This window comes from Mycteria americana, chromosome 1 (genome assembly GCF_035582795.1).
Source record: "Mycteria americana isolate JAX WOST 10 ecotype Jacksonville Zoo and Gardens chromosome 1, USCA_MyAme_1.0, whole genome shotgun sequence".
Lineage (NCBI taxonomy): Eukaryota > Metazoa > Chordata > Aves > Ciconiiformes > Ciconiidae > Mycteria > Mycteria americana.
Window position 1 is genome coordinate 109596199 of NC_134365.1, and position 23107 is coordinate 109619305.

Below are 23107 nucleotides of genomic sequence, written 5' to 3' on the forward strand. Positions count from 1 at the left end.
GGGCAACCCATCTGAAATAGTATGAAGAGATGGTGTTACATTTGTTTTCATGACTACATGATTTTTAAAAAGAACAACCCAAAAAGCAGGTATATCTTTAGATATGTTTTGTTATGAATTAGTGTGATAATCCAGAAGAATATTTTGTGTTTTATATTTGTTTGGCCACATAGATAAAACTTTGGAGTAAATAGCCTAGTGTGCTATAATCATGCCACAAATAGGTGAAATCTTTCACACTGATTACAGACAAACCTCAAGGTGAAGTATAATTTTTCTGCAACAGTATGCCTGCCATCTGAATTATCCACACAGAATATAAAAATAAAATACAATATATTAATATACTGACATATTTTAGATGTTATATAAGAATACTTTATATAATGTATCTATATAATTTTGAGTCCTAGGCATTTTCACTAAATTGGCAGTTCATTTGGCTCCTTCAGTGCAGCTAAGAGTCCTCCTTTGGTTTTGGTGCACTATGACTGTTTTTCTCCAAGCTCTGTTTTCCTGTTCCAAATGGCAAACTATTGGCTCACAGTCAATGAGATACTCTTACCGTCTGGAATAAAACATGATTGAGGACATGGATGGAGAGGAGGAGTCTCTTCTTTGTTTCCTAATCCTTCACTGCTCAACAGAAAAGCAAGCCATGGAAATGGCAATTCTTTGGTGTCTCATGCCAGCCTCTGTTCCCACACTTTCCCATTTACTGTAGTTGATTTTTCTTCTCAGGTGTGCCAGCGAAGCTGCTGTTAACAGATCAGAGCTGTCAGGCCTTCCTTTGTAGGGAACACGATCTGTCAGGGAAGAAAAGGGCAACAGTGATTGCTCTGAGCTGTCCCAGATCTTCCTACCATGTCCCAACTTGTCTGTTTAACCACTGATCATTTCCAATATGTTTTCAACTCTGTTACCCACAGAATTATCCAATTATCATTGTCCTATCACTTCAATATTCAAGTATGTGTTTCCCTCCTGGTCTTCCAGTCACTGTTTACTTCAGTTCTAGCTAATGTTTACAGCCTTTCAATAATCCTTTGCCACCTCTTTTCCCCCAGCCATCCTTTTTACACTCTTGACTGCCATTCTAGGGTCTGTGCAGCTCTCACAACATCATGGTATTCTCTGTGTTCCCCCTGTACCTGCCTGACCCCCATTGCTGCGCTCATCCTGCAACTTTGTATGATCATCTCCAAGCAGTTTGTCATTGCCTGGTTGTCACATTCAGTTCTCCAAAGATGAGCTTGCCTTCAGATGCATCTCAGCCATTCTCAGTCTTGTTGTTGTGCTCTTCTTCTCAATATCATCCCAGTGTAGAAAATATCTCCCAGCATTACTCCAGCCATTTCAAAGACAAAATGAGTAATGAAATAGTCTTTATTACTATTGTGTTTGTTTTTGAATGTAGTGTGGTTGCTCACTGGGTCATAGTTGACTTGCATTATTAATGAAAATACTCCTGTAATTTCATTAGTGTTTTCTTTAAGGGAAAATACTATTCCCAACTTACCAGTTTGATGTGGGATATTTTAATTTTTATTGAGTGAAGTTTCATTTCAAAAGTCAGTGTTCTAGATACTGCTATCTCAGACTAGTCCAGTATCTGCTAAAGTCAGGTCAGATAACTATCTCGCCAGAAAGCAGAACTGAGGGAAAGAAAAAATAAAACGGAACACTTTCTTACACTGGGAGCATTACCTACTGCCTGAGGTTTTATGTAAATGTCATCATCTTACATAGCTCAATATAAATATTATTATTTTAAATTGGTATTCTAGCTAATTTAATGAATAACCAGGTCAGGACTTATTTATGCTAACTGCTGGACAAACCAGTAGCATGTGTTCATGTAACAAAGATTGACTGTAAAGCTATGTCTCTTGAAAATAAACTGTTTGTTCAAGAGCAATTTTAAAGAGTTGTGTTTAATTTTGGATTAAGAAACTAAAGCATGACTCTTACTGTTGCCGCTTTCAGCTTCTTTGTTAAAAGTGATTATTTCAGAGAGCTAGTCTCTCTGAGCATCTCCTGGGAAATATGTCTTTAGGTATTAAAACAAAGATTCAGGGTTAGTATCTGTGCAATACAGTACCTGCCAATATTTTTTTTCATTCCTACCAGGCAGAGTATTTAAATAACTATAAGATGCCGTACATCTTCCCAGAAGTCTTTTTGCCTAAAAATTTATGGCTTTTTCTGACCTAATCATATATGTTCAGAATTGCTGCAGAATAAAGAACAGAAACAAACCATTTAAAACAACATAATGTATAAATGGTTTTTATTTTTCTCCCTTGTTTATTTAGCTTATTGCTATAATACTTCATCTAACTCCTGTTCAGTTGACCAGTACATGAGTATTGTGTAAATTGAATGTCTATAGCTTCTAATGTTTGGGTTACATCTTCTCTCAGAATAAGAGCCAGGCATAAGGTCAGTCTGGATTTGAGGCATTTTAGTACAGCTCCCATTTAATCCGTTGTTTCAGAGAGAGGCAGATGTGGCTTAAAACTTCCGTCTCTCTGTGGTTATTCTAGTCTTTTTCCAGCCATAAGTGTACAGTAAATTATTGGTTTCTGACATCTCCTGATAGTGTGGTAGCCAAGACAGAAATGTAATTGTAATTCATAGTGTCTTAGCAACGTAAAATACTTCAAAGTTATCTTTCTAAGTGGGGAAAAATGTTTTGTGGGTGCCTAAAACTTAAGTTTAAAAGCCAAGGCCCACAAAGTTTCTTTTTATATTTAAATACAGAGTCTGATTATAAAAGTGCAGCTTGCTTTGCCCAAAAATATCCCTTAGTAACAGAAATAATGAAAAAGAACATTTATTAATAATTTCATCTCTCACTAGGAACAGGAACTCCAATAGCAATTAAAGGAGGGAAACAAAAGGATTTCTTGACATAATGGTGTAAACTGAGAAAAGAACAATTTCTTTTTCAGGGAACTTCGCAGTGGTTTCATGGTAGGATTGATCAGTTAGTGTTCAGTGCTTTTCTTTTTAGTTACATCTTGCTCACCTGTTTTCCATTGTGTGCTTAAAAAGAGAAGTGGAGATGTTACTCTTCATTGGGAACACATAGAGGAATTGCAGGTTCTACTCATCTAAGTGAGAGCCTTGCTTGTCACAGTTTATGGTATCTAAGTTATTGGGAAGAACTGGATCTATTCCCAGATCAGTATTTGGAACCATTAAACACATCTTAAAATGCATTTCAATAAACCTGCAGTCCTGGGTGGGCATTAATCAACTGATACAACAGTGCTGTTATGTTCCAACTTTTCATTTTTCTCCTTAGTGTACAAGTACCTGCTCACTTGCAGGACTGTAACACCTTCATCACCTGACATTTTTGTTCATAAAGGTGGCATCCTTTTAAAATAGTGGTAGAAATGTTCACAGTTATGACTGTGCAAAGTAATGGCAGGATTTAGGTAAAAAGCATAAGTTTATTTTTTTCTACACTATGTATGTTCAATACTCAGTTGTTAGAGATGAACAACTGTTGTAAATGAAACTCTCTGTGCGAAGAACTACTTTCTGAGTCCAAAGTGATACAATGACCAATTCAATTCTCAAATCAGTGTTTCAGAAATATCAGTTAAATGCAGTTTTGGCTCTTGTGCTTTATGCCAAAGTAGAATTCAAAACTGAAATTTCTGTTCTTACACTGTTGACTGTTTTGGGAAAATCCAAAGGCACGGCATTACTGCCTTCATTAATTACTTCATGTCTTTGGGAAGGGAAGACTGCAATACCTGTAAAGGAAATTTCAAAATAGTTGCTTTTTAATATGCACTATTCTGATTTCTTGAGCTTTGTAGCCTGCAAGATGTTTTATTTAGGCTGAACAAGGGTAGTATGAAGAGTAAAAATATTTTAAAATTGGAGAAGTTGAGAGAAAGAGAGTGAGTGGGACAAGATCTCTGTGGATCTTCCTTGTCCTTGTTGTTTTTCCTTGAAAATTATTTGTTGTCTGTGAGAACAGGTAAACCCAATAGGTTAGGTTAGCTTAGCTGCGTGTCTTTGAGCAGAAAAGCCACTTTCAGAAAAATACTTTGATTTTTTTCTTTAGTTATTTTTCCCCTGTAATGTGATGTGACGTTGCTTTGCAGTGTGTGCTTGAAATAGTATTCAAAGTCTGCTTGCCTCTTAACTGTGTATGGTTTGGGTCTTCCATGTTCAAAAAGGATGAACTCAAACTAGAATTTAAGGTGACTAAAAGGTGAGCGAATCTGATGAGGGGAAAACCAGATTAGATTAGTTTGTTCATTTCTAACAGCAACAAGAACACAAAATCCTAGAGGATGGTAAAAAAGGAAAAGGTTGCAATCTGCATGTCAAAGGGCTAAAATCCCAAGAATTGTGTGGAGAGATCTGAATTAAAGGGCAGCTCAAGCACAGGAAGAATGAGGTATTTACTACTCAGGGATATGTTTAACCTGAGGATTAGAGAAAGATTTCTAACCACTAGAGCAAGAGAGTTATGAAACATCTTTCCAGTCAACTTAAAACCACAAAAAAATTCCCCCCACTTTCTGAAAAGTTTCTGAAAGAGGTTAAGTTGTATGTAGTGGAAATACTGGGGAATTGGGAATGTTCTTATGTTCTGATGAATTATGATTGATTTTAAACCTGTGATTTTGTTTGTTAGCATTTTACTAATAACTTTGATAGCAATTAGGTCAGTCACTCAGGTCTTATGTTACGATGTAAAGTGTTTCAATAGAAGAAAACTGCTGAGATCTTGTGCTCTGAAAATCGGTGTTAAATGCTGTACTTGTGAAATGGAGAAGAAACGGGGCCAAGAGTATACTGGCTCTTTGGCACTTGGATAAAGACACAGTCTGTCATGCAGCATTTTTATAAGACAGGATAAATTATTATTTAGATATATAGATATTGGGAAATCAGGTTTTCCGTATCCATCTGAGCTGAAGTTTAGATTGACTGTAGATATGGTCTTGATTTTTAACCGTCTTAAGCTGCATGGTTCAAATTTGAGGCACTTTGTTCCAGTGGCACATAACTTTTTTGTTTTCCCCCTAAAGGAGGACAGCACAGTGTTTGTGCCCCTGATATCATCAGCTTTCCTATTTAAACACGTTCTCTGCTATTTTTCAATACATTATATTTGTATATGCTACCAACAGGAGGTTTTTAAGGTGGGAATAAAGGCAAATCTTGCCTCTATGAGTTTAGCATTCATCTAATGCTAACTTTCTTTGAACCTTCACATCTGTTTATTTCAGTGTTTGAATTCTTGTAAAAATAGTTGTGGCACAGTCCAAGAAACTGGAAACATGATTTCATATAATTGTTCTTTTAAGTAGCAGCATGAAATAATTAGTATGGCATACTTTAATTGGTGGCATCCTGTTGACTTTTTATGAAAGACTTGAACTGTAATAAAAGCAGAGAACACAAGTTGGTTAGTTCCCATAACCCAGTGCTGTCATCTTTGGGGGAAAGAAAAAGCAGCTCTGTTGTATATTTAATGGCAGATCCAGTGTGTAATAGGTGTTCTGCTTCTTTTTTTTTTTTTTTACCAAATATCCCCTTGGGAAGGATTTTTTGACAGGAAAATTACAGGATTGGTGCCCACTGTAAGATTTATGTTGATAATTGAAGCTGCTGCTTCTCAGTAAAAACGTAAATGCAGCTTAAATAACTAGGCTAAATGGAAAAAAAGATTTTTTAAAAAAAATTAAAAATAGTATAGATATGTAGAAAGATTATAACTTGGTTGTCAAGGCCATTATACCCCTCAGGCAGTTGTCACTAAATCTGTGGTTAATGCTCACTATGTGCCAGTCAACTACTCGTGCAACTTTTGTCCCTTTCTGCTTCAAGCAATTACATGAAATTTTCTAGAGAAATGTTACTTTATAAAATGCTAAGATTAAAAAAAAAAAAAAATTAATGGACTTTTCTGTCATTTTAACTCCTCTAATGTTACCCAGCAAAGAAATTTAAAAAATATATGAGCATTCCTGGAGTTTCCTGAGTATTCCCGCCCCCTCCCCCCCCCCCCCCCCCCCCAAAAAAAAAAAAAAAGAAAAAAAAAAGTTTTGAGTCTCAGTTTTCAAGGAAGTTTAGAGGTCAGTCTTTAAACTTTCATTCTGTACATTACTTGTAGTTAGTGTACAGTGACTTGAACATCAGTATGGAAAGTGTGCATACAATATATCTGAAAATGGTATTTCATTTATTTGTGATCTGGGCCAGGCTGACAGAAACGACAGGACACTTGTACTATATTGTATGCTGGTTGACTAGTATAATCTGTGAAAATACAAACGTGATACATACTAGCATATGTACAAACTTTGTTTTTTTAAAACAATTCTTAACTATCTTTAAACATTTTACATTGAACTTGGATTTTTATATTTCCAGAGTGACTTACAACAGTTGATTTTAGTTCTCTAATCCTTTGTTTCTGTGCCTTTCCTTGTGAGGTACATAAAAGTGAGTAAAAGTATAAATGAAATAAAGTTTTTATCCTTGTCCAGGCATTTTTACCTTGGAAAGAGACATCTGAATTTGGTGACCCCAATTGTGAGGGCAGCATTATTGCATGAGGGGCTTTTCACAAATGCTGTTTAAAAGTTCATGATGAGTAGACACAAATGCAGTTTGCAATGACTGAGATGTGCTCTCAGGGCAAACAGAAGTATATTAGAGCCTTTTTTAGCTACTGCAAAAGACCAGTGCTGGTTGGCACAATTTTCTTCTCTTGTACTTTTAGCTCTCCTCTCACTGGATTTAGCTTGTGCCCTACCTCTAGGAGGTGCAGCTCAAAATCTCGCTTTATAGTGAAGTGCAGGGCTGGGCTGCACAGTGGTCTATAACCAGAAAAAGGATTTGGGAGTTTCCTGGCTTCCGTTCTGTCTACCCATACTTATAGTTTTCATGTCTCAGGCAGTTGTAGGTAAAAGTAAATGTAAAATATAATTACTTGTTTGCTAAACTATAATTACAAAGTCTTGCAATACTGTGAATATCTGAACAGAAATCAGGAAATTAGATAAATGATAAAATATTTCTTATAATTTAGGAATATGGTCCTAAATACAATACTACTTACATTATTTTTCCTCAAAGGACTAAAGAGTATGTTTATTGCTGTTTGAGTTATTTTGTATTTAATGATCAGTAATGTTCATATAACACTATCTTCTTTTACTGCATACGGAATGCAAACATATTTCAGTGTAGTCAAGCCATACAAGATTTGGGAATGTGCAGTTAATGCTAGCCAATTAGTGTAACATTTAATTTGAATTGATTATCTTGAGGTGAAGAAAATATGAAATAAACTTTCATGTAGAGTTCTACATTTTAGAATATTTTAATTTTTTTATATATGTGTATTATATACATTATACTCATACACACACATATAGCATATATTGAAAACCGAGCTCTCTCTGGGACTCTCCTCTCCTTGTCTCCTTCCCTTTTTCCATACCAATTTATGGTCTATTAACCTGCAGTGAATAGATCTTGTATTTCTTTCTGGTGCTTCTCAGCTGCTCAAAAACCATGTTATTAATGTTAATAAAGAATCTTGGCATCTAAAATTGTAATAATCAGGAATTAGTGACCCAAGACACTAATTTTATCCGTGGCAAAGTTGTATATCAAGAAAGAGAGAAATAAGGAAAACAGTAATTTAAAATTGAGCCAACAGTTTAAAGCCCCGGAAGTTTTGGTAGCTGCCTATTCCTAATTTGGAATTCTTGGGCACCCAGTTGGTTGCCATATTCTTTTGTGGTATATATCTATTCAGACTATTACAGGTTTTTTTCATGCCAATTATCAGCTTGCAGTTTAAATTAGTTTGAAATTGAATGCTTTTCTAGAAGAGTATCTTGTTTGCTTGTAACTTTTCTTTTATCGCTGGTACTGTTGTCTCACATTGTATCAGAGTTCTATATTGGAGACACTAAAAAATTTTATAATGTAAAAAGTTGTTTGAGTTTTCCCTGACACAAGAGGTGTAAGAAGTGCTCAGGCCCTCCGTGTATTTGTACCTAAATAGTACAATAGTACTGCTTAAAAAGTGACTAAAAAGAGCTGATATCACAAGTAAAATAAAGCAACTTTGTGGGTGTTGGAGATACTAGACTTACTCTGCAGACATTGCCATGAATTAATGGGCTTTCTAAAAGGTCAAATGAGGTTGACTATGACTTTGTGTTATAAATTAGAGCAGTACCAGTTTTGCTGGTAGGCATGGTCTGATGTCTGTAGAGTATCTGTCAGATTAGTTTTTTGGTAATTCTACATATACATATGCATGTATGTATAAATTTATATACATGAATAAATCAATATAAAAATGGATGTGATATAGGAACATGGCAGATTAGTTCACTAATATAGGTCACCTGTTGAAAAAATGCTTTTGAAAATGCTTTTTGTCACTTGGGACAACCTTGCACACAATGAAGTGCATTAAGGGTTGGGTTTTTTTTTCCACTTTAAAAAGAAATTAATAGCTGTTCTTATTAAATCCTGTACTACGGGGTGATGGTTAAGTAATTGTATTGCAAAACACAGTGCCTGTACCTGGCAACGATCTCCTAAGAAAACTTTGCATTTTTATCTTGCAGGCTCCCGTCTTCGGCAAGAAGATTTCCCACCTCGAATTGTTGAACACCCTTCTGATCTAATTGTTTCCAAGGGAGAACCGGCAACTTTAAACTGTAAAGCAGAAGGAAGGCCGACCCCCACCATTGAGTGGTACAAGGGGGGAGAAAGAGTGGAAACGGACAAGGATGATCCGCGCTCCCACCGCATGCTGCTGCCGAGCGGATCTTTATTTTTCTTACGCATAGTCCATGGGCGCAAGAGTAGGCCAGATGAAGGGGTCTATGTCTGTGTGGCAAGGAATTACCTTGGGGAAGCTGTAAGTCATAATGCGTCGCTGGAGGTGGCAAGTAAGTACAATGATTTTTGTGGTGTGGGTTTTTTTTTGTGGGGTGTTTTTTTTTTTTTTTTTCCTTTCCTTCCCCCCCCTCCCCCCCCCCCCCCCCCCCGTTTGCTAACAGCTGCTTGCTTAGATGTTATTTGAAGATAAAACAAGTATGAGCTACCTCTGAGGCATTGACTTGAAAGTAATGAAGGAATTACATGGTTAATTATTATTGATACAGAGATAAGAAAATAGAAAAATAGTCAGAAGAGAGGTATTGTATCACTGTAGAAATTTAGGCATTTTTGTGTGTTCTCACTACTTTTATGCTTCTATGCAATTATGATTACTTAATGTTTGTTAGATTTTGTATACTTAATTTCAATTTATAGATGTTTTTTCCTCTCCAGAGAACCATACAAAATGTAATAGGAGGCAGGGTAGCCAGAATTTGATCTAATAGTGTACCTTTGGAATTGTTGTTGCACAAGTAAACACTAGAAAAAAATAATGGCAGATTTAGAAACACTCCCCCCACCCCCCCCACCCCCAAGAAGTGGCCTACAAATTATCTCTCTAGTTCTAAGTATTTGGCCAACGGAAGGAGCAGTCAAGTATGTTCACATCACTTTGTAATGCTTATCTCTTCCTGTATACCCTTTAAACTCTATACTTATTTTAAAGAAAGAGAGTGTACATGAAAGGGTTTTAAGCATTCATATGGAGGGACAAGTGTAGGTCAAAAAATATCAGTTTTGGAGTACTGAAGTATGAGAGGAAACCTTGTAATTCAAAAGTTAGGTATCTATTGTCAGTTGCTTTTATAGGCTTCCTCTGTAATCTGTAGCAATTCATCTGGTGTCATGTTGAAGAGCCAGCACAGAACTGGGTGAGTCGCACTCTGAAAACACTGATCTCTGTTGACTAAACAATTCATTATTGTTAACTAGCTCTGATGAGGCTCCTAACTTTTAGGCAAATTAAATGCCACCATTGGTATATAACTTTAGAAGAAGGGCTAGATTTTCATAATGCTCACAGAAGACAAAGGAAAAGACTATAAATTTGTGCATTTACTTGAGCCCTTTGTCTAGTTTCACTTGCATTCACAGAAAATCCCAAGGACTTTCATCCTTCTTATACCAGAAGGATCTCAAGCATCACATAAAATACAGTAAATACACATGATTAAGATCTATGGCCATGCTGTTTCCTTGTTACCACTTTTAGTGATAAAAGTAATTAGTGTCTGGCTAGCTGGAAGTATGCTTATCCAGTAAATGTATAACCTGTTTAAATTATCTGTTGATTGGTTATTCCCAAATGTTATATCCAGTATCTTGTAGGTGTAATTTTGAGTCGGTGTTAATGTTTAAGAGGTTTTGATTTTTATCTAATTGCTGTTGTTTACTTTATAGCACTGCTCATTGATTCTTAAAATAAGTTTTAATGTTCTGTCCATGCAGCAAAGCAGCGTGGACACAGCTGTGCTTATTTCATGTTCTTTTGGTTTGTGATGTACCTTGAAGTAATGTTTGAAATGCATGTAGTATTTCTGTCTTCCACGATTTTTCATCAGAATCCAGAAACATGAGGTAGACTTCAGTGGGTGGCACACTATGGCATGCATCAATTCAACTGGTGTGTAGTTGCTAAATGTGTTTGTCACCCCTGCCTCAAGTCATCTTCATGTGATTACAGTAGAGTCTAACTGACCACAAAATATTGATGTCACCACAAATTTTTTTAAGAGCCTCTGCCAACACTCAAGACAAAAAATAACAGATCAGTATCTTCTTAAAGGGGTTCAAATGTACACTGCCTAACAATACTATAGCATTAAATTGTTAATCCAGCCTAAAATTATTCTCATATTGAGGGCTAGTGTCAAAAAATGAACACCAAGAATGTAAGAAAAAAATGTCAGTCTGTATTTGGAAATAAGATTTGTAGATATAATGGTATACAGTTTTAATTGTATACCAGCAGATTATAGACAAAGAATTTTAACAGAAAAGGTTATGATTTTAATAGAAAAGGTAATGATGTGACAGTGCAAAAGCACCAAAGCATTTTTTAAATAGCACAGGAGAGGTGAGGAACAAGGAAAGACTTGAAGGCTGGTGGAATAAATTTGCATTAAATTCAAAATCTGTGCATTAGAGCTTTAACACTCTCATCATTATAAACTGTAGCTACATTCACAGTGGATTGCTGCAAATCAGCAAACTGTTTTGATTAGCTTCTCAGTACACCTGTTTTGAGCACCACAGCATTTACATTTGTATACATGTAGTCATATACAGCTGCTGTTTGAGAAATCCTTATGTTAAAGTTTAATTTTTCTATGTTTACAGAGTAAAATTGCCTTTATTTGGTTTCCATTTACAAAGTACAGAAGATCATTTGGAGTATTCATTTGATTATATCACAGAATCACAGAATTGTATAGGTTGGAAAAGACCTTTAAGATCATCGAGTCCAACCGTAAACCTAACACTACCAAGACCAATATGCTTTGATGCTGCAAGTTTTAACCAAAAAACCTTAGTGAAACATAGAAAGCAGAAGTGTGTTTTGCACTGTAACAGCTAGCTCTCACAGGAAGAAGCAGGTCCTGTCTCCACTAGTTTGTTTCATAATGTGATGGGGAATTTATCACAGCTTTTTCTTCCATCACCTCTTATTGTAAAAACTTCAATTAGATGACATTCCTTCACTGTTCAATGGATGTGTAGATTTGACTTCAGATTCAGGTTAATACTAAAAAAAATATTTCATGTCTGTTATTCGTTCATGCAGATAACTTTTTTGTAAGCAGTTCCAATGCTCCTCTTTGAGATGGTCCACAAAGAATTTGTTGCCTATGTAATAAGGTGGCCATGTTCCTTGAGTACACTGTGCATAGATTCCACTGTTGCAAAGAAGGAAATGTAGAGGGATGTCAAAATTACAAAAATTTCAGAAGTGCAATATATTAAAAGCTATTTTATCATCTTAAATATTTGTGTATTTTAAGAACTTTAAAGATAGCTTTAGATGTGATAGCCACAATGGGGGAGAGACTAAAATAATAAATCATAAAATTGCAGAGAGTTTTCCCTCTGCTTTGTTCCTTTCTATTCATCAGCCTTTCTTTGATGACTTGACTGAGGGGTGCACGCCATTTAATCCAAAGGATGCTGCATTTTCTTCCACTGATATGTATCTCTGTCAGGATAGTGTAGTCCTCAATTAATATCATTGAACATGATCTCAGTACCATTTATTATGAGCAAATTGAATTAAGTCTCTTTCTTATCCAATCTCTGCCTCTTGTGGCCCTTCCAAAATGTTTTAAGATCCCATGTGTCTACTCATAGCATTGGGGATTTGTTATATCTTCTCTCTACTGTTATTTTATATATATAAAAATATTTTTTGCAGCTGTATTTCCTGCAGTTTCTGTGGTTATTTCCTTGAAACCATGCCCCATCCCTACCCCCAAAAAAGCCTTAAAAACAAAATGATCCTTCTGGCTGGTGAAGAGTGGTATCTTTCTTAAGTCTATGAAACAAGTACTTGAACCCCCACTGACTATGTTCTGTTTGATTATGTTTCAGGGACTGTAACTTTCCCTGAGCAAATAGCTAGCCACTTGATATTTCAAGAATTAAAATCTTTCAGATACTTTAGAGACTAGTAAAACTATTCTAAGCTATACAGCTCTGAGCAAAATAGCTTTGTAATTTAATATTACCTGACATTTTCTTTGTAATTCAGAACTGTAAGATCTTCATAAATGGGAAGGATATAAATTTGCATAAATAGGAACTCAGCAGAAAGCTGAATTACAAGTCAATTAAATAAGAGATGTAAATCCTGTTTAATTGGGGGATTTTGTTTTTTTGTAGTTGACTGGTTTCACCCTTATTTGAAACGTTATTCCCACAAAATTTCTGAAATGGAGACTCACTGTATGTGTTCAAACTTAATTTGCAGTAGAATGAAGTTTCAGTAGGGTAGCCCAGAAAGGGTGTGCAATGGGATAATCAGGTAACAGTCTATAGTCATTGCCTCCCTCTTCTTGACTTCCTGAACTAAGCCTTTTGAGCACTGGAGGCCTACTTAAATGAGCTCTGTGTTTTGTTTTTGAGGAATATAATTGGTTTTGGGTTACTACCTACCAGTGACACATTCTCCAGTGGTGAAAGGTCCTAAAGACCGTGAAAAGGACATGTCCCTCTCAAAATGAAACCGGGTAATTCTCTCTGTAAATGTCAGCTTTTACAGGTGGGAGCACAAAATGGAACCATGCTTGATCCTCAGAATAAGAGCTGGAGACCGTTCTGGCTATCACATAAATAGTTGGGAAACAAAAGTCATTTTTCACAGTAGGGAAGTAGAAGTAGGTTTTGAAAAGTGGAGAGTTAGCCATTAGCAGACTGGAAGGTGGCTGCAGCTGCTTCATATGCTTAAACTGTCAGGATTGTCTGGTGAACGGATGCACCTGATCAAGACCAAATTCAGTTATTGGTGTGTGATAGTTTGATTCAGCGTTCAATTCTTTCCCTTGTTTTCCTCCATTTCCTCCTTTTTGAGGAAACTTGTATCTCTGGATCTCATGGGTGTCTATTATGTAGCATTATGTAGAAACCCACCCATGTCAAGAGTGGCAACAATAGCTGCAGGGGTATATTCATCTTTCTTTCTCTGCTCTAAAGTTTTTGAGGATGCTAAGAAAAATCAAATGCAAATGAAGTTTGTTATGTTTGCTGGTCAGCGGCTTCAAATCATGTTTCTCTGAGAGAAACTTATTTCACTTTTGCCATGAAAGTTCTAGGGTAACTTTTATCACAACGTTTCTATGTTCCATTGATACATGGATTTGCTTCTCAAGAGCAATAGTTTTGCAAAAGTATTTGTAAAGTACGTACACATGTATGTTATCTCTAACCTCAATAACAGATTATTTTACACTAAGTAAGCTGTAGTGTATAAAAGTTTGCTCACATTTGGTTTTAATTTACAATGGATAATGCTCCAAATACTTTCTACATCAGATCCCAGGAATATCCCAGTTATAGACTTGCAGCGCTGTGACTTTAAAAACAAACAAACAAAAAACCTTACATAGCACAGGAGTGATATGAAAGATGAGTTAACAGCTCTGTCTGTTCAGTGGTTCTAAAACAGTAATATCCTTCTCAAAATGAAAAGTCATATTTCTTTGTGTATTGTTTTCATTGTATGTTCAGTCTGTATGGTGTTAGGCTACATTAGCAAACTTGCGCTCCTCACTGCCATTGGACAGCATCAGTGCTTTAAGCCAAGCTGAAATTAATGAACAAATTTGCAGATTTTGTTACCTGAGCTGTTAATGTCTTCCTGATAAACAGGCGACTTAATTCAAATGCTTATGTGCCTATATAACAAAGATGAATTTCAATTTTACAATAATCTCGTTAAGCTCCTGCATACATATCAAAAACATTGAGTGAAGCTATACCATTGCTTACCACAAGCAATGGCATTAACAAAAGTTGCTTGAGGCATAGAAGGTTTTAATAGTAGTGCTGTTGCTAATGCTTCTTAAAACCTGTTTATCAATGGTAGGTTTACCTGGAACCTGACTCTTTCAATGCTTGTTGCAGCTGCATAGTAAGCCTGGATTACTATAAACTGCCTCTGAAGCATGTTTCACCAAAGATGTAATGTCATTTAGGAGAAATTTCTTTGCGCTGCGGTCAAAGTTGCATGCAAACCTGCTGCTTTTTATAATGTAGTTATCTCTGCTTGAGGAAAGCAAGAACAGTTATTTTAGCTACTTTTACAGATTTGTGTATATTACTTTCCTCTGCCATTACAGTCAGTTGAAGAACTTTGAGAGTTTTAATGTCAATGTAGTCCTTTAAGTCCCTCGCCTAATTTTTTAAAGATGCATAGAGCCTTATTTTTACTCTTTAGATGTTCTACTTCCTTTACTAACCAACTCGCTGGTAACTGTGGAACTGAAGTAATTTATTAGTAGTACTAGGAAATACCACTGAATGTCACTGCTAGGAAAACTAGTTGTCCTAATGAGACTTGAGAGTGAATGAGAAAATGTGGAGAAACTAAAAAATAGCTTTTTTGAAACTTACTGTCCTTTTTCTAGATGGTAGCGTGTGTTTGCATGCATGCACTCTCGCTCTTAAGCATATTAGTATTGCATCCCAGAAAGTTTGAGAAGTGAACCTTGTACTTTTTTCTTTCTATTTTTTCATTAGTTGATAGTGATATTGTCACATATTGAATTAGACCTAATGAGAATAGCAGATGCTTTACAAACCTCCCATTTTTTAAAGAAGGCTTACCCAATTGTGTTTACTTTCACCTATAAAAAAGATGAAAGTAAAGTGAAAGATAAGGAATTTCTTTGTCCCATTAAACCTCAGTACAAACTAGAGAGGGTTTAAGTTCATATTTTTATATAAATATTTCTACTCTGTACACCTTCTTTAAATTCTGATATGAATCAACCAAACACAAAAGGAGATAGGGGAGTGAGGGTACACAGAAATGCAGCAGTGCAGCAAATGGGACTCCTTAAATATTATGGCTCCTACAGTACTCAGGTTTAATCATATTATTACCATTATATTCCTAGTTCAGGGTTAGAAAACTGGGTCTTCCATGAGCCTTCCATGGCTGTCCTGAGAGCCGTCCATGAATGTCCTAATACGTGGTTTAAAAATGAGGTAGTGACACATTTAAATAATTCAGTCTGAACTCATAGTATGGTGCAAACTGAAGAAAATATTTCAGGAGATTCCAAATGAGAACAAAATTTGCTAGGGTGATCTCTGATACTGGGTGGAAATAAGCCATAATTTTAGATTGTCTTCAAATTGGACTGTCCTGACATGTGAAGGCAATGCGTTGAGTCTCTATGTTCGTGTTCTTTATGAACAGAATTTACCTTCATGCAAGCAATCCACACATGGTCCATGTCAAGTTTCAGAGTTACTTCAAGATGAATTACTTTAAGATGGTTTTATTCAATGAAATCAAGATATGAAATCTGATATTTACCACTGAATTAGACTATTTCCTTTTCTTTCCCCTCATCCCTTGCCATGTCATAATGAGTTTTCAGAGAAGACATATATTTATGACCAGGGAATTTGGCATGATTCTTTCATGTGTAGCTTTGTCACTGTTGTAACAGAATCTTCAGTACGTATTAGGTGACTGTTCTAGTTTTAAAAATGCTTTGTTGCAGTTTTAAAATGATTTAAAAGAATAAAAATGGCGTATAGTCAGCGTAGGTGTCTTATCATTAAAACACTTCAAGTTCCTTTGAATTATGAGAAACAGAGTTAACCATCCTGTGAAGAGGATGGCTTCATGAGCAGCCTCATTAATTGCTGTTGGTAAAATGAAATACCCCTCCTTGTTCTGAAATTCTTTTGGCAGATGAAGAAAAAGTTGCTACAGAATCTAAAGATCAGTGGTGACTTTCCTGTACTTCATTTTCCTGTGTTATGCAGAATATGAGCTGTTTGATTAGCTGCAAAATTCTTTCTCGCTTCCCATTAATTTTGGGCAAGATAGTCTCCCTGAGTTATTGTTCGTATTGTTAGCTGCAAATTATGCAATACTGTTAACATTTTTATGAATGTTCTGTTTTAAATTACACCTTATGTGCAATCACTGGTGTGTTAAAAGAATCAGGCAAACAACAGGTTAATCCCTTTTTCAGTTGCATGACAATGAACAAAACATTTTGGATATGTATCACAATTTCCACAATTTGAGGCACCCATGGCCTCAGAGAAAAATATGCCCTTTTAACCAAAACATTTGTGTTTTTCTTCATGGAAGAGAGGAACTAAATATATTGTTGGCGGTATATTGTCCTACCAGGCCATATCTTTTTAGCATTGGGTGAACCACAGAAGAACAGTTCTGTTTATTTGCTGTCATGATCAACAGATCTATGTAAGTGACCATGCTGAACAGTGGTACGTATTGCATAATGCTGTTACATTTTCTGTGCTTCCAACAGCTACCTCATTTACTATATTTTCACATTTCTTACTAACAAAACTTTAAGCATTTTGTTGTTAAAAGCTGTGCTAAAATGTTTTTAATGACTTTATTCATTTGCATGCTGTTTTACTGTTCATACCCCATCAGATCAGGGAAAAAATACCCTCAACTTCTGTTGACTACCTCTCAGTGTTTCTTATGGTATTTATTGTTAGTTTTAGTATTATCTTTTCTGTCTTTGCCTTGGGGAGGGCAGCCCCCTCGCTTGTTGGTGGAACATTGCTACTATAGCCATGATTCCGTACTGCCATTTCACTAAAAGGTTTATTAACTCAATTTTGTCATGATTACTTTGTCTGCTCTGTGTCCTCTTTATTGCTTTTTACTTCCACCGTAGGTTCTGGAGTTTCTTTTTGAACTTTGTCAGCAGCAGCAAAAATGCCACAGTAAATTCTTTGGGAAGAGAGTCTCCCCTCCATTTGTAGGCTGCTGAGGATGGATGATAAGTTTCCGAGTATGCTGGTACAGAGGTTCCTACTAGAAAGAGCCGATTTGCTGCACCTGCATGCTGTATGTAGTACTTTGCAGCAAAATATAATGAAAGCCTGTGTATGGCAAATATGCTGTTTATGTTGGTTACAGTTTGATTTGGCAAAGTCTCTTAACAGTTGTGGATGGTTTTTGTTTCAAGTATGCAGTTGGTTTTAAGATATCCCAAAAGGTCCTTCTTCTTTTGAGGTTTTTCATTTATCGTTTTGTTCAAAGGCTAGGTTTCTTCAGGCAAATGCCCACCCTTGCGGGGGCAGTGGGGGAGACAAAAAGAAGAGTTACTTTTTTTAGTATTGCTTGGTGAAGTTTTAATGATTCAGTCTTGCCTGTACTCATGAAATAAATGAATAAAATAAGGAATGTGCCTTATCAGAGTTACTGGATGTTCATGCTGTGAAGAGGGTTACAAGGTTAATTTATGCATTGAGGGATAAAATTATGTACAGATTTAAAACAAAAAAACAACAGAAAACCAAAACACCAAAGCTGGACTGGAAATGCCATAACTTAAATATGTTTCCTAACTGGCACAATTTTGTATGGTAGAACTTCATTTTGTAGTTATGTCTAACTCTATTCTTAAAGGAAAATTGTTATATGTATTATCTAAAATACAACTTGTATGTATTTGGGAATATGTAAGAGCAATTTTTAAAGATCTGAAGGTTGTATGGCCTACAGTTGTAAGATTAGCGTTGTAGGATTTTAGTTGTTCCATGGAGATGTTTGGAAGCCTGTACTGTTTATATGTTTCATACTACTTCGGAAGTGCTAAGATTCAATATCTTTTGGAAGCAGACTAAGAGGACTTCTATTGAGGATGTATGTCAACATATTTGAGCATTATAGCTAATTCTGTACTCAAAGGAGTTCACAGGTCAGTGTTACTGTTAGTGGATAACCATGGTACTGATACAACAAATGAAAGCTTTTTCTAGATGCTGCTAACATACGAGACTTACATACAACTACTGTGAAAACAGATCATGTAAGTGAAAGATTCCTATTCAATGCAATTATCTACTCCTGCCAAGGTCAGGGCATAATAATAGGCTACATGAGCACTTTGTCCGACCCAAGAAAGCTGTTCTTACAAATTTGTGTATTCCCAGAAAGTATGCGGAACAGAGGCATTTAGGTTGCTTTTAGCCAACAGAGTTCTTGATCGGTTATGATACTGTGACTATACTGATTATTCTTAAGCTGATGAGTAATTTAGGATGTCATGGTGACCATGCTGGGATGGATGATCAAGCAAATTATGCGTTTTGTACTCTTGCCAGAAATTGCCATGCAGTTCAGCAAATTCATAAATCAAAGAACGTGGTGGCAGTCTTTCTGTGGAATGGCAACTCTGATGGGTAAAAGATTATCTGAAACCTTGAACCAAAACTGGAGAAGTTGATTCTTAGAACAAGGTGGAAGCTATGCCTTGCAGATTTAGACTCATCGGTCATTAGTTTCAGAGAAAAAAAAAAATTAAAATTGTTCAGGTTTAAAGACCCCTACCTTTCCAAGCGTGAGCTTGAGATAGACATGTAAGTCACTTTCCTGACTCCAACCAACATAGTGAATTGATACCACAGTTCTCCTTAGTTTTGCTGTTGCTATTCAGAAGCCTGTGGAAGACAATTAGTACTGTTAACGTGAATCAAGTATAATCAAGTATAAAAACCAATAAAGGCAGGCATCCTAGTTATACAAAGAAAGAAATGGAGGCTTTGATACCACAGTCTGTTTTCAGTCTCTGCTGCATACTCTCCTTCCCTTCCCACGGTGTTAGGCGACATGCTGTTTAATATCTCAAGCCTGTGTGCCCCGTGGGCTGTGAAAGATGGAACCTCAAGCAGAGTTCAGAGGGACCTCCTTGGTGGAAGTTATCAAATGAATTGGGACTATTGGCTGTCTCCTCTTTTTTCTGGTTGGTGAGCTTCCTCAGGTCCAAGGGAGTTTTTGTATGTGGTTTTCAACTAACAGATGTCTAGTATATTCCCCCCCACCCCCAGTTTCTGCTTTAAACTCTGATCTCCACACCACCACCACCACCCCACCCCCTGATGTCTTGGTAGAACTAGATGAAGTGGAGGAGATAATTTATATTTTTATTAGTGTTTACATTTCCTAAGTGATAATATAGGACATAGGCCTGTATGCAAAAGGATATAGGCAAAAGAATAAAGTCAGACAAATAAAATGCTGACTAGTAATCCTCATGCATTGGTTGTTCTGATGCTTTTTTCCCCAGTCATACATTTTAAAACATGTTTTCCTGAAGTACTGAAAGTCTTACTTCTGAGCTAAATTTGGAGATAAATTTGCATTGTGCCAATACCCTTTTCTGGGAATTTAGAACCTTTGGCAAATACTTCATATCCATGAGATATTTTATTACTATTTGAATCATCATTCCCCAGAAAACAAAAGTATCAGCTGTATTTAAAATTGTGAAGAAATTGATTTTCTTTCTTTTTACTGTCATCATGTTAAAACCTTTCTTAAAAATCATACTGCTGACAAAGATAGATTTGCATCTTTGTGTCTGTGAGCTGTTTAGATGAGAACTGTCTGACTTAACTTGCATCCTGTATGTAAATTGATTTCAGCTGATTGCTTTGAATTTGAAAGAAATTTAATTTGAAAACTGCCCTGTTCCACTCCCTGTGGTAGTAGATGCTTCTCTACGTCATCTGTTAAGCAGTGCATAGTCAGCATATGGCTGTTCCTCTCCTATTTAAACTGTTTTCTCCAGAGAAAGAGAAATTCCCTTTAGACCAAACAGACATCTGCTGACTCTCTCCTACTAGCAAAGCAACTGAAAAGATATCTTTCCCTTGATTAAAAGAAATACGTCTGGAGGCGCTTAGTTTTTGTTCAATTAATCAAAGATTAAACACATGTGGACTCTCTAAACTGGGCTTCTTTGTGCTTCTATGCTATCAAAAGTGATTGGAGGGGAGCTGTATGCTAGAGCTGGCTTGACTGAAATTTGATATTTTACCTATATGCCTGCTATAATTCAGTTCCAAAAGTTCATAATTAAGTGGAAAAAACACTAAAAATGTTTTTTTTTTAAATTAATTTACAACTTAAAAAATATTCCAATTAACAAAAAAAGAAAGAGGCAAAAGTGTCATACTTTTTCTAACCCATGTTCTTATAAAAAAAAATCTGAGGGATATCTGACTGTGCTCCTTTATACACAGTTACCATTTTGGTTTGTGTAACCATTTCCAGATGCAAAGGCATTCTTGGTTGCTTTTGTTCCTTAATACGTATTAGTAAACGCTTTACTGGCAGAAACTGTTAGTGTTAAAAGTCTGGTATTCAGCTCAATGCCTTATCCTTACTCAACAATTACACTACAGATAGAGTATTTAGTAAAAACCTGCAGGTTTTTCTCTGTCAAAAAAATGAATAATTTGTTTCACTCTAAAGTGTACAGAATATGTAGACTAAAAATGCCACAAGAGTAGGATGGCAATAATTAAGCAGATTCCTTGAATACCGTGCTGCTCTTAAATTTTTCATCAGACACTAGCAAGTCTCTCTCGTAGACATCTTTATCTGAAGATAATTTGTTTGGCTCCAGTTTTATTAGTGGAATTAGTTCTTTGGTGTAGTCTGTGGCAAGGTTTTAAAACAGGAAAGGCTCCACTGATAGTGTGACTTTACTAAGATGTTTTATAAAACCATGTCCTTTTCTGGACTTCTCTTTCTAATAACTATGGTTTTGGTTTATTAACTCATCAGATTTTCTTCAAAATATATGAAAAGTTACCTATGTACCATTTTCTGAATAAACATAAATTAAAAAACAGTGGAAAAGACTGTCCTTTCAAAAATTAGCATCAAGCAGCATTTTTAGCAAGATACTTGACATGATAGCAAAATTTCCTTGTAAAGTAAGATGTACTAGACATATATTAATAATTATTGAAGAAGCAGACTTCAACACTGCCATCGTGGAATTGGCTAGTAAAATAAATATAATCAAAATCTCCTCAATATGTAGCTTTTTCACTATTAATGGACTGAACCAGTCCTTTGATGTTAATAAAAGGTGTAATGGTAGGCGTTGCAAATTACTTCATTTTAAAATGCTAACTGAAGTAATTAGGTTTTTAAACCAAAAATAGTCACAATATTTTCCAAAAATAAAAAAAAAAATCATAAAGGGCAGCTAATTTTAGTAAATGTTGTCCGTGTACAGAAGAAGGAGAATCAATGCATGCACTTTGATTCCAGTATCTTAGCATTACTTTGTGACGTTTTCTTTTGCAAGAGTACCCTGAAAAGCCCACAATCCTCTGCTTTTGTGTAAGTATTTCAAATCAAGTTTTTAAAAGCATTTTATAAATGTTCAAATATACTCATACTTGGGAAGGAAGGAGGTCTTACTATTGCTGTTCTCTAGACAGAAAAACTGAGGCAGGAGAAATTAAATCTTGGTCTCGGAGGGTCACAAAGATGTCTGTCAGCTGTGGAGAGAATGGGAACTCGCTCACTGTTACATTTGTTCCTCACGAGACTGCTCTTCATCACTCTGCTTTAAGGACTATTTGAAATGTTTTGTAGCTATTTTTAGCACTAATTGCAAATAACTTTGGAAGTCCTTTGAAATGCTTCAAAAATTAGCCCTTTTGGGTGGTGCTGGGATATAAATTTAGTTCTCTAACTTGTAATTTTCGATTTTCCTTCTATGGATTTATTCCTCTAGAGCCTGGATTGCTGATTCCCTGTGGTTTGGTTATGGGCCACCTTTTTTTCTTTTCCTACTCCCCCACCCCCCCCCCCACCCCCCCCCGCCAGCTGCTCATGGATCAGATGAATATATCAAGATGATTGTATATTTAACCCTCCATTGTCCAGAGAGAGAAAGGTACAAGAGAGAAACCCTAATAATATATAGGTGCTACAGAAGGTGCTGGAGAGCCTGGTACAGGGACAGTTGCGTTTCTCCCTTCAGTTTGGTGTGTTCTTGCTGGACTCAGGACTGCTCCTGCAGAAGCAGATGAGTGTCATTGATTTTAATTTCACCCATGCTAAGCAAAAGCCTATAAAGTCAAATTCAGCCCCCTTGCTTTAATACATAGTGGATGTGAAGAAGAGGACTTTGTTCCCAGAGCAGGAACATCGAGACTATCTCTCTGCTCCAGCAGTGTGACCCCCCTTTGGAGAGACTGTAGGTCCCATGCAGGAATGGTGCTGGCTTACTCTCCTCTGTTTGTAGGGTTTCTTAGGGCACTGGTTCCCTCCTGGTCATCCCTATTTATGTAGTGGGTCTAGCAAAGCTACCTCTTAAAAGCCTGTTACAAAAGGCACGTGGACCCTGGAGCCTGGTATCGTCCCAGTCACCGCAGCAGGAAGCGATCCCTCCTCTGGGTTAGCCCAGTCCAGGGCAGAGCCTGTGAAGGACCCAGCCTGCTCCAGCTCTGCTCTGCGCTGACTGCTCTCCATATAGGCAACTCAGGAAGGTGGCGAAGTGCTGGAACGGTTACGCTTCCATTTTTGGCCCGTCAGCCATCACCCACGGTCTTTTGTTCCTGCCACCCCCTACTTCTCCTCACTCCCTTTTCTTTCTTTCCTGCTCTCCTGTGGCTAAGCAAATTG

The 23107-nt window shown here is 36.5% G+C and overlaps 1 protein-coding gene across 1 annotated transcript in view; it reads left to right on the forward strand.

The window, feature by feature from the left end:
• Positions 1–23107, forward strand: part of ROBO1 (roundabout guidance receptor 1) — a 751137-nt gene that overhangs the window by 470103 nt on the left and 257927 nt on the right. Inside the window, exon 4 of the mRNA XM_075516480.1 lies at positions 8634–8960. Coding sequence (XP_075372595.1) covers positions 8634–8960 — 327 coding nt within the window. The remainder of the gene's footprint in view (positions 1–8633; positions 8961–23107) is intronic.